General features: G+C 38.3%; 1 protein-coding gene across 1 annotated transcript in view; it reads left to right on the forward strand.

Moving 5' to 3' along the window:
* The window catches only part of LOC104074165 (type II inositol 3,4-bisphosphate 4-phosphatase-like), a gene marked incomplete at both ends in the record, with an annotated part of 48,011 nt that extends 35,982 nt beyond the window's left edge, over positions 1-12,029 (forward strand). The window contains 2 exons of the mRNA XM_009574201.1: positions 6,221-6,398; positions 11,817-12,029. Of these exons, the coding sequence (XP_009572496.1) occupies positions 6,221-6,398; positions 11,817-12,029 (391 nt within the window). The remainder of the gene's footprint in view (positions 1-6,220; positions 6,399-11,816) is intronic.
* Positions 12,030-12,689: the final 660 nt, after the last annotated feature.

Here is a 12,689-nt window from a genome sequence, read left to right on the forward strand (position 1 = left end):
GGTTGAAGGAAGAAGTGGCACCTTGAGATATCAGTCAGAATATAAAATGAACAGAAAAAAAATGCAGATTTAGCAGCTGTTTCCTCGAGGCTAACTGAGCTGAAGACCTAGAGGAAGATGTGGGAAGAGATTATTTCTGAAGCCAATCCCAGTAGCTTTCAAGACATTGTTAGTGCACATGACAGAATGCCTTGCATGCCTTTGACCTTCAGGCTGATTATTAGAACAGTTTATTGAAATATTCAACAGTGTCAGCATATCACAAAATATTCCTTGCTCAAACCTATACTTGTGGAATTGACAGACAAGAGGAACTGTTAACTGGTAGCAAGGTTATTTCCCACTTTGCAAGAGTGTAATTGCATTTGCAATTGCCAAATTAAAACGAGTGAAACATACGTTTCATGAAAGTTTATCAAACAGAAGAATGTGGAAAATGTGTATCTGAAGATAGGTCTGGCATATTTTCTATTACATAGAATATACATTTTTGTGCAGACAAAAGAGGGGAAGGTATTGTATAATAATATTTATAAAAAATGCAATGTTTTTGCAATTCTTTTCTCATTTGTTACCACCAAGCAAGTCATATTAAAAGAAAAAAAAGGTAAATTTCTAAAAATATGATTTCAAATAAGAGGGAGAAAAGTTTTTCTTTCGGGTGAAAAACAAGACTTAGTGGTATTGTGATCTGAACCCAATCCCATTGCTTTATAACCCATTCACAATCTGGACTGTTCTTTATCTGCAACAAAGAAACAGATAAAAGGCTTTACCGCTACAAACATCAGGCACGTCTATAAGGCATGACTCTAGTGTGTCTGTCCCTTTAGTAGCTAGTAGTGAACTTCATAGGACCAGTAAGAACAAAGGATGGGGTTTTTTTAATCTTGTTTAGACATGATAGCATTTAAATTCAAATAATTGAAGTGTGATGATAAAGGCATGCTAACTCATTGCAGAATATTAATTATCTGTGTATGATATACATTTATTTTAGAATTTCTTTTCATGATGCTGTATTGGTTTGTTCTTTTTATTATTTCCTTCCTTATTTCTAGCTAAAAGAGAAAGTCAGTCAGTTGTTCAGATTCAGTCTTCTGTTGGCCTGCTAGTATAGATTACTTCTCCTTCCAGCAAATGGAAGGGCTTGTCTTCTCATCAGTCTAGATGGCACAGCAAGTTATTATTTTTAGAGCTATGTTCTGCAGGAATGTTTAAGGCAGACATTTTGTAAGTTATACCCGTATAATGCCTCACTGCTTGAAATGTTCATAAATCGCTTTCAAGGTACTCCAAGGACTTTTTTTCTTATTTAAAATCTAATTTGATGGTCTGTGCTTTAGCCAAAACACATAGACTTATGATTACAAGATTTTTAATGCCCCAGTACTAACCATCAAGAAAAACAGAGGTGGCCCACAAGCTGCATTAGGTGCTGTGATTCACTATGGTTTTGTACACCATTTCTAGCGAGTTCTTTAGAAATTATCCTGCTTTAAATTAGCACAAGCTTGAAGCTGGAATAGTACTGAAAAGGATTTTCTGTTGATTTTTTTTTTAAAGCCATAATAATTTAATTTGGGTTTGAACTGTCTAAAAGGACCCTTTTTTGTTTGACGAGGCCTAGATTTTTGGTCAAGGTATGAGGTGTGCTCCTTCACTAACATACTCATTACCAGAGATTTTATTAACACTGAGATCTTCAGGGTTCCTATTACCTGAGTTTCATAACCTTCAACCCATTTCCATTGTCTGAGGAACCTGAAATGGTACTGTTTCACAGAAAATCCCAGAGATGTTGAAATAATAATGAATTGTGTTTGATCTAATTGTAATCTTTATTCTCAAAGGGAAACCACAGCACGCATAGCACTTTTCACAGAGACGTTAATCTTTGCTCACTTTCCCTTTTTTTGCATCTCTGTGTGTGTGTGTATCTGTGTGTGTGTGAGAGAGAAAGATTAGACTTCATGGAGATGAACATTTTTTCACTGACCATAAAATCAATGTATTAAGGTTGTTGGAAGTTTAGCTGAGAAACTGCCAAAGTTTGGGCTGTTCACTGAGATATAAAAATCTCATCACAGTATTTTCCAGCGGCTAGAATGCCAGAAGCATTTCCTCCTTAAGCAGTCATAAAAGAAAGGGGACTGGGGCTGGAAAAAGAAGGGAAGAAGGAGTTGGGGGAGCTTTGCGTGCGAAGGTTAGAAAAGACCATATGCTTTGGAGAGCAAGAAACTGTTCCAGATACGTGGACTCTAGGAGTAGAAGGAGGAGAGCAGATCCATGACTTTGCCGTCCTTTCTTGTAATGCGCACTTCAGCCGACTGCCAGGAAAAGGGTCCGCTGAAAGGCACCATTTGGACTCAGGCTTGTATTGAGGCACAATACCTTTTTTTCTTCTGATAAGAACCATGCTCAGTTACCCTGCATAAGATTCTCCCCTATGTTAAAGGCTACTTGCATCTTTCCACCAATGTAAAGATATTTTGAAATTAATTTAAAGAACTGTGGAAGGCTTTCCCTAGGCATTCCACCTTCCTGAAGTGAGTCTTCCTGGGAAGATTCACTATGAGATTCACCTATGCCACTCTGGCATCTGACCTACCTAGGTCTCTAGGGGGCTGACGAAGGGCGTCTTGACCTTTCCTTTCACTGAAACTCATGTCCCGTTACCAGCTGATGTGGAGTTATTCCAGGGGTCAGTTAGGAATGAAGAGGAAATAGAAGAGCAGCAAGAGAAGCTCTGTGCATACAGCCTTAGCCATTGCTTCAAGATAAGGATTCATGAAGATTTGGACTTCATAAGTAAAGATAGATTAGACAGAACTAATAACATAATTTCATTTTCTTCAGTATTCAAAGTTAGAATTTCCAAGTTTGCAAGGGAATCTTAAGAAAATACAGAAAATTAATTCGAACTTCTGAACTCTCTCAGGCCTGTTTTCAAAGCCTCAGCACTGATCATATGGTTTAGTTTTATTGCCTGAGGCAGTGAATTGTCCTGAGGTTTTTTATGTAATCAATTTATTTTTGAACATAACTTCCCACTTTAGACAGAATACATGTGATGTATAAATAAGCCACTGAGTTGGTATCTTCAGTAATGTACGCAAGCTCAAGGTTATCTGGGGGTAGATGTTCTTGCTGTCTATGCTTTAACTGTATTCTTGATGTTAATGTCTGTGGTTTTGACCGTGAAAAATGCGAGGTCAAATGTTCATTGTTGAAAGAATTTAACCCAGTCCCAGATGGTGACAATTTAACTCAGTCACACAAATTACTCAGTTAACAGCAGGAGTGGAGTTACTCGGAGTGTCATTAAAAATTAGACATTTAGCATATTGCAGTATTTATTCTCAGGCAAAAACTTTGTTAATTTAGAGTTAAAACTGCAGATGTAGTCAATGTAATATTTATTCAAATTACATGACAATGTCATTAAAGCAATTTTAAAACTGAAATGACCACTGGCAGTCATGTGTACATAGTTAATGATGGTGCCAATATATGGAAGTGATTAAGTATGATTTTATATGCTTAGTAAAAACTTTGAAACTTAACCCAGAAGACATTATTATAGACTTTTTCAAAAGGTACATGACTAATAATTTATTTTACATATCAAAGGTAAATTGTCATAGTGCTGCTGGTTGCCAGCACCGGACCTACCCATGTGGCCTTTGCCCTAATGCAAAAATTTCTTCAGACTTGTAATTCCCTTCACCTAGTTTCTGCATTAGGACACCTGTAAAAAGTTTCTCTATATGTTCTATTGGTGGCTGCTTCTTTTAAGTAATACTACTTATATACCATAGCTATATGTGCCAGCAAGCTCTAAAACTAGTTATTTATAAGGAAACTAATTTCCAATTATAAGTTAATTGGAAGTAGTAATGTCTTTTCATGATGGTAAGGCCACAGAAAATCTCAGGGTAATCTTAGATGCAACAGTGTCGAGACACAACAATTAGAAACTTCAGATACTCCCAAACATGTTGCTTCTGAAAAATAATTACTCACTTTCTTGAGGGGAAAGGGGAAGTTGCGCTCAAATTCTGAAAGAAACTGAATATTTGGAGTCATCTCATGCTTTCTGGGGTTCAGGAAGTGTTAAAATTAGCCAAATAATGAGGCCTGATAGAACACTTCATTCTGAAGAAAGAGTCATTCTCTCTTCACTATTTCCTTTATTTAAAAGCTATGATTGACTGTATTAGAATGAGACCTACCCACAGGTTTAGTATCTCTCTTCCCTCTTTGTTTTCTTACCATTGTCTTTAGCTTTTCTGCTGCAACATTCACTGAAGCTTAGAGTTGTGGGAGATCAGTGAAAATGATCTGGGAATTAAAGGCTGAGGGGAATCCCAGAAAGGAGTATGTGCAGGGTAGGCTTGATAACAGTGTTAGCCAGATTCGGCCTGCAAAAAGGCTGTTTGAGAAAGGGGGGGAGAAGCCTGAAGGGGAATTAGAGAAGATTACTCAGCACTGTGAAGTATCAAGACTTTTAAGACTATGCCTTCACTACAATTAACATAGACTATTACTCTTTGTCCCTGCCCTGTCTACTGAGTCTGACAGCTTGAGAGTTGCAGTGAATATATAGAGAGATCCAACTTTGGAAGTTCATTTCACTACCAGTGTTGCCACCTTGAAGGCAAAGCTGTGGCCGTTTCCTCATTTCTCAGATGGACAGGGATTTTTTTGCCCAATTCATTAGGAGAGGCAGTTTATACGATTGGTTTTGCTGAAATATTCAGAATTCTGACCTGTGCACTCAGCAGTCTAGCAACCCACGTAGTGGACTGCAAATTGGAGACGCATAGTAATTTTGGTGTGGCTGGTAGCATGACTGATCACGGCAAAGTTCGCTGACTCAGATGCCATTCATCCTGACTGCCTCTACAAAGAACTGTGTCGAAAAATGGAGACATCGGTGAAAGACAGAAAAATAAGATGGGGTATTGTGGAATTTGGGACTGTAACTCATCAAAGTATCTAAGCAAGAGGCTTAATTTTAAGACTGCTTGAATCTATCCTTATTTGCCAAAAGACTTAAGCCTTTTGAGTTTTATGGAAGTAACTTCATTTGGACTTCTGAATGTGTGTTGCATGTGTCCTTTATTGAATTAAATTTAATTTCTAATTTGTGGAAAACTAATGAGGAGAAACTGGAAGGGACACTAGAAACACAAAGGGGAAAAGGGGGAGTGAAGAGATCTGGAAAAAGACTGGAATGAAAAGCAATGCGTGAAGTTCAAAAGATTGCAGGAGTGTCAAAATTCAGATCTTGATATGTGAAATTAAGAAAGAAATTAAATCAGTGGGGAAAGGGTGGAAGAGGTTGAAGGATGTATGATGAAAAGACACAAGACGGAAGAAGGGACATACATACAGAAGCAACTGGGGAGTAGTATGTACATTGCTCTGGCATTGGTAATGTTCCAGGAGTTCCTTGGTTATGTTTTTTCCTGTATGAACGTTACAGGTTAATCTGAAACTGCAAGAATATTGCATAATTAGTAGGGAAAAAAAAGAGCGATAGGAAAAGAAGTCATGCAAAAGAATTGCAGTAGTTTGTGAACAGTTAAAAGGAAAGTAGGAAGTTTGCAGTATGCATTTGTGTGGTTTTGTAGTAATTAACTCCCATACCCCATTTCTGTGTCTTTTCTTGCAAATTAGACACCTGGTTTTTATTGGAAATAACTCTGGTTATCACCACTTCCTGGATGTCACTAATGCTAATCAAAACATAGTGTGGGCTTCTGATCAATTAAACATTAATGACTGATTTTGAAAGACTTAGTGAGGTAATTAATAATGTGATGGGGAGTTCAGTTGGAAAAATAAGGACCCTTATGCTCTTTGTGATTATTACCTGACTTGGTCAAACCTTTTGTTTCTCCATAATTACACTTTTTAAAATAAATAAGTAAAAATCTATTCTTCTTACGTTAAGATCAATCACTCAAAGGGATGATTAGGTTGAACAGTATACTATTTGGAGCGTTTGGTGGTGGGCAGTCCGTTGTCCTCTACTGTTCAAGCAATGATTTGTTTTCACCCTTAAGGGAAGGAACATTTCAATTATATCAGTTAAGTTCAGGTATCTGTCATTTTTTTGCAAAACTAGTGGTAAGATTTTTAGCACATTAAGCACTGTTATTAATAGCGGAAATGATTTTGACATTGTGTGATTCTTTCTCTGTTATTACAGTACTGGATACCAGTGTATTTACTATTCACCTGAAAACACAGCCAAGGCAAAAGAAGTTCTCAGCAACATCAATCATCTACAACCTCTCATATCAAGCCATGCAGACCTGCTGCTTAATTCTGCAAGCCAGCATTCTCCAGACAGCTTGAAGAATTCTTTAAAGATGCTTTCAGAAAAAGTAAGATTCAAATCTTCATAGCAATGGAAAATGGCATAACCAAGTCTCTGACTGCTGGGGTTTTTTCTGCATAAATTGACTTTCATAGCATCAGGAAATGTTAAATAAGCTCTGCTAAAATAAGCTTCAAAATGTTGCTATCAGAAAAAGAATATTATTTAGCATTTCTGTAGGCTTTCCATGTAGAAAATTAATGAACTCTATAAAGTTTGTCTTTATTTGAAAGTATAATTAATTTAGTTTCATGTGTCTTTATTATCCTCTAGTGGCCACATACTGGGGTTTATCAAAAACAGATTATTGTAAATAATTTTGTGGTATGATAAACCGTTATTTTATTTCTCTTTCTGTGATACTTCAAACTACTGCTTGTGGGAGGTAGTTCAAGCCAGGTTTGTGCATAAGGTTTAGAATAATAGCATGATCAGAAATGGTGATGCAGTCTGGAAGGAGAAGCTGGGAAGTTGCCGCCAGGAGGTCTCAAATTTTAATCCTCTCTCTCCTATTAAATTCCTCTGTAGCTGTAGGCTCTTCCTCATCTTAGTTTCTTTAGCTCTGAATTAAGGAAGATAATATTTTCCACCTGTCTCACAGAGTGATACTGGAGATTAGCTGAAGTCTGAAGTACTTTAAAGCATATGTTATCCTATAAAAATATTAAGCACTATAGCTCTGACCAGAGGGGTTGAAAAAAGTTTCCCATTGCTTCATGGGCCATACCTTCTGTAACGTGATCTCAGTATGGCTTAATAACACTATCAATAACCATTTCCATATATCTTCAGCTATTGGGAAGTGGCAACCCCCGTGCTCTGTTGAGCACTATTATCCCAGCAGTACATCGTTCGATGGGAGAGTTTCAAATCTGAATATTGAGCTCAGCCACATGCTGTGAAGGCATTGCATTGGAGCCACGGGGGAGATAAACGTTGCTCTCGGTTACAGATGTGTAAATCCACAGTAACTCTGAGAACACTGGAGTTGCTGTGAATGTCATGGATATGTAGGAAAGTAGAATTCAGCCTGGAAATGAAAGGGAGGAATTCAGGGGGGTGGGGGTTTTGGCAATGATAATGTACCCTTCCATGTAGTACTGAAGAGGCCATTTCTAGCTGCACATAGAAAAAGTGGAGCGGCTCTGTTAGCAGTTAGTTCAAAGAAACATGCATGCACAAGTAAAGCAGATCAACAAAAAAGTGTTTGTTCTGAAGCTTCAAGACCTGGTTGCTAAGGAATTTGTATGTTAGCTGTAGCCATTTGCTTTGCTTTCCCCGCTGTTGCCTCTTTGGGCAGGAGGAGTGGACGATTTCAGGGTGGCTGCAGGCGGCTGTGATGCTAACCCACTGTTTGAATTGGGTTTGGTTCAATGGCCTGTTGGAGAGTCCGACTACAGAAAAGGGCCAAAAAAGGCAATCCACTCAGTTTAGAAAAGTCACAGATATTTTAAATTTATAGCTGGTGATTTAGTTGTATATGTTCATAGCAACTTTTCAGGGCCAGGATTAAATTGCTCGTTAGTGTGTGAGCATAGGTTCCCAGAAGCGGAAGCAGGAGTCTCACCCGACGTAGTCCACCTGACAGCCCATAGTTTCTATCTAGCCTCCTCCTTTTGCTTGGAAGAGATGAATCCAGTTGTCTGAACAACTGCTGCATGAACGGTTGAATTCCCAAATTCTCTGTCTATTCCCAAATTTACTCTGAGGAGGAGACGATAACTGAGAAAGAGAGTGGGACCATTGCTGAGGAAGCTAGTGTGGAGGGACAGCTGCTTGTAAAGAAGGGAAGAGAATTGGAGAGGAAAAGAAAGACCAAGAAAAAACTTCAGGGAAGGGCTATATTAAGTTTCAAAAACCCAAACTGAGTGAACCCACATGGTGCTGCAATTAGATCCCTCATGGTTAATAGAAAGCATCATCTCAATATCCTAAGATAACCTATCTATATAGCCTGGTACAGTATGGGAGAACCAAGACTAACAGACTGCCCCTGGTTATATTTGAGGCAGGTTGGCATACTCTTCTGGATGGAATTACATCATGCCTAGCTGTATTCTTGAGGTGCTTCTGCTCTCCACCTTTTGAATAATTTTTGTATGTATAAAAGAAATATTCTCTTACATTCTAACTTGATAGAAATTTAGAAATTAAGCAGCTGTTTGAAGAAATCATAAAAATGATTTGCCTGGTGATTAAATTCCTCAAGTTTGTTAAAAAGCATATCACTTTTTATTTTAAGATAATGTTAAGCTTGATATATAGACTAATTCTTTCTAAAAACATTAGGTAGCAGTCAGTATATCTGAGCTATCAGTAATGTGAATTACAGTTAAGTATTTGTGTTAGAAATGGAAGGACCGGCTGCCTGCATTGAAAGTGGAAAATTAAATCAAAAAATTCCACTGCTGTTTCATAAATTGAGCTTAATATTGAGCATATTAAGCATGGTTTTACTTCTCCATATATGATTTGCAATTTACTGTAGTATTTTCCTGAGACTAACCTTTTATCAACACTTCCAGTTAATTGATTAAGGAAGCCTTTAGCTGTCGACAAGTGTATCAGTATTTGCAGCTTGCAGAAGGCTTGATAAATTCATTTTCTAGCTATGCCTATCTTTATTTGCAGAAATATTCTTTAGTCAAGTGTCTAAAAGAATTTGCAAAGTTTTCATTTCTTTGTATAGACTTGTTTTGTGATTTCAATACAATTTTATAAATCGTGATGTTCTGCAAATTTAGCTGTACTGAGCTGTAAGAAAATGTAGTTAAAATGTAGATTGTTGTTAAACCAATTGAATCCTTGAATGGAATTTAATTACAGAAGCATTTTAGTCTCTATATGAAAAAATGGAGGTTTGTTCCCATGCCAGTTTGCTTTTTAAAATGAATTTTCCCTGTAAAATATTTGTATTAAATTAAATTACTTAAACTTTTCAGATAGTTACCTAACATACATTTCAATCATAGTGGGCATTCCTTCCTTACTTAAAATTTTCTGAAACCTAAAGCTTTTTTGAGTCTACCATGCCTGATGCAGAGACCTGAAATGATCTCAAGCAGACTTTGGGGGGAGGTACAAAACCTCAGCAAAACCATGATGTTGTCATTTCTAAGGACAGACAAGTAAAGTAGTTTGGACTCTCTTGATGTGGAACTGTAGAAGAGTCTTGAAGAGGAGCTCTGCTCTTACCATGCAAGAAAAGACAACTCCGCAAGTCTTGCTTTGCCTCTTTATAGAAGAATGGTAGGGTTTACTAACAATATTCCCCAAAGACGACGTATTCTCTGAGCATGCACCACGTGGAGGTTGGAAATGTAGAAAGCTGAAATTGTCCTACAGTGCAGTTCAGGACTACCATGAGGCAGTCCTGAGGGTACATATAAGAAAACTGTCTCTGTTTAAGCACCCATTCCCTCAGGCACCAAGTCAGTAAGGAGGAGACAGAATGGGTCTGGTAAAATTGCCGGGGAGATGAATAGTGTTGCCAAGCCTAAGCACTAAAGAATCCCAAATCACGTCTGAAAGAAGTCCTGATGTTGGTTTAAAAAATCATAAGTTAGCTTAGCTATCCCTAAGGTTCTTATTTTTAAGACTTCTGAGTTTTACTTGCAGCAAATTTTCTATGTGCAACCATTAAGGATCAAAAATACCTTTTTCCTAAAACATAGTGAAAGTGGTAAAAAGCAGAAACTTCTCAAGCAGGTACCTAACCCAGCAGCTGGAGCTTTAAGAAAACCATTCATTATTTAGAGCATTATGGTCTAAATGTCAGTGATCTTTTGAGGGGGTATTGAGGCAGAAAAGCAAGAAAAATCCATTGAGTAGGAGTAGAGGTATACAAAAGGGGGAGCAAGTACTAGCAAAAAGGGATGGGATAAGACTTAGAAGTAAGAAGTGCAGAAACTGGGAGAAAGATTTCCAGGAAGATAGATGCTGACACTTGAAACTTGTTTGCCTTGGGGTTTTTTGCTACTTCTCCTCCAGGTTTTGCATAAGAAGCATGAAAGGGCTGAATGAAGCTTGGCCGGGCAACCTTTATTTCTAGCAATTCCTAGCTTTGTGTGACTGCTTGTTCAGGCTGGTTGCTCTGACTTTTATCTACATACTTTTCCACATGCCTGTTTAATTAAGATTGTGTGCACAAAGGCAGTTCAGCGTCTAAATCTGCACGTGACAATCCACTATGTTCTGGGTAAGTAGGAAGGCGGCTAAATCCCACTGACCCGGGATAAATAAGTTCAGGTAATTGTGCTGTGAAGGAAATGCCAAGCAGTGTTTCATCATCACCTGTGAACCAGGGCTTCTGGCTGGGGAGGGGAGCTATAGCAGCCGGGATGGGATGTGGTATAGCGACGGGGTGCGTGCTCTCCCCACTCTGACAGATGAACCCTGTCGAATGTTGTTGTAGTAACCCAAATTGTGACTCTCCCCAGCTGTCTGTCACTGCGGCTTTGCTAGTGGTTACCACCCTGTAGTGAAAGGGAATGTGTCCTGGCACCTCACCCTCTCCTGTTCAGTCAGTGGCGTCAGCTGACGGAGCGAATAGGCCAGCCTCCGAAATAAGAGGAGTAGCGGAGGTAGGGCCACGTGTTGTGTGTGACTGCAGGAGGTGGGCATGTGTGGCAGACTGGTGGCATCAGCAAGTGCTGTTGGATGGAGACAGAGTCTAGAGATGCTAAAGACCATATGCAGAAAGCGTTTTCCTTTTCTTGTTGGGGTGGAAGGGAGGTAAATAATGCGGGGAGGTTGGAGAGTTCTAAAAATATGGTAAACTTCCAGCTGTCACAGTCAACAAGAAGGATTTAGAAAAATGATGCGGTGATTGAATAACATCTTCAGAGAGCCTGGACAAACTACTTCAAGGTTTCTTTTCTTTAAAAATAAATAAAATAAAGCTAGAAATCAGGTGTCATCATCTGCCCTGATATCTGGGTTGATAGCTACACGTAGCAAAATTTATCTCTGAAACACTGCTTTTGCAGATACTGCAATCTCAGCAGCGTAGTGTGGTGTGTTTTTATTTAAGATTATTCTTAAATTTGTTAATCATGTTTTATCTGACACTTATTTGGAAATTACTGAGCTGTGGTTGATTACTCTTGGAACTGGTTCTTGTAGAGGCTTGTCTCTGCAGGCAAAATTTGGAACTCAAATAAAATAGGATTGTGTGAAAAGATGATGTTCTCTGTGGCAGATACTGTACTTCTGTGTTAATCTTTAGAACAATGGGATTGTAGAATGTGATGATGTCCCAAAAACTTGAATTTTTTCTCATTGTTGGTCTGTTTTGTTTTCTGCCTCTTAGGCTGGCCTGAAACAAATATCCACTCTGCCTAAGGGTAATTCAGTGTTATAATAGCTATGTTGCAGTATTGCATTCTTTGGTCTAACCTGTTCGTTCAATTATTTTCTTTTCTAGACAGAGTTATTTGTGCATGCATTTAAGGATCAGCTGGTCAGAAGCGCCCTTTTAGCACTATACACAGCCCGGCCTGGCTGTGTCCTCAAGAAACCAGCTGTGCCTAGAAACAGTGCAGAAGAGGGGGGTGATTTACAGCATCAGGATCATCCTTCTCAGATAAAAAGACAGGACTCTATACCCCATCATTCTGAGTATGATGAGGAAGAGTGGGTAAGTAGTCAGAAACTTTTGGTTGGTATTCAATCCTAAACCCTACAAATCAGCAAAAACAAATACAAGCCCTAAGTGTCCTTGCCACATGTTATTGGGGGGGCGGGGGCGAGGAGTGCAAAACTGTGAAGTAATATTTTTCAGATGCATTGCGTATTTTGAAACTCACTTGAAAGAATTTTCCTAAGTACAGTGTGCTTCTGTGTGACTGCTTGGTTGTGCATGTAAGCGAGGATGATGAGTATCATCTTGCCCAGACAGGAAAATAGTCTTTCTTTGCTCTTACTTGAGTTCTTTTTGTTAGTTAGGGAGATTTAAGGAGACTGGAACAGCATATGCTATTATGAGGGAAAATTCCTTTTTTTTTTTTTTTTTTTTTTTTTAAAAATACTTCCCCCCCAAGACAATGTAAATAGTTTAAATACACATTAATTAACCCTCAGCAAAACAGAGCCATTTTCCCTTAGACTCTGTTCTTAGAGGATGTCTGAGATTGCATAAAAGAATTAAACATGGCTTTCATATTTTAACATTCTTAGCATATCTTTCAAAGATTTGTATTATTTATATGGCTGAGATTTTGTAAATTAATTATTTTGGTGGATGTGTTCATAATAGATCTGCTTCTTTGTTATATATTCCCTGAACTCAAGTTATTTT

The sequence above is a fragment of the Fulmarus glacialis genome, unplaced genomic scaffold, assembly GCF_000690835.1.
Source record: "Fulmarus glacialis isolate BGI_N327 unplaced genomic scaffold, ASM69083v1 Scaffold7183, whole genome shotgun sequence".
Classification (NCBI taxonomy): domain Eukaryota; kingdom Metazoa; phylum Chordata; class Aves; order Procellariiformes; family Procellariidae; genus Fulmarus; species Fulmarus glacialis.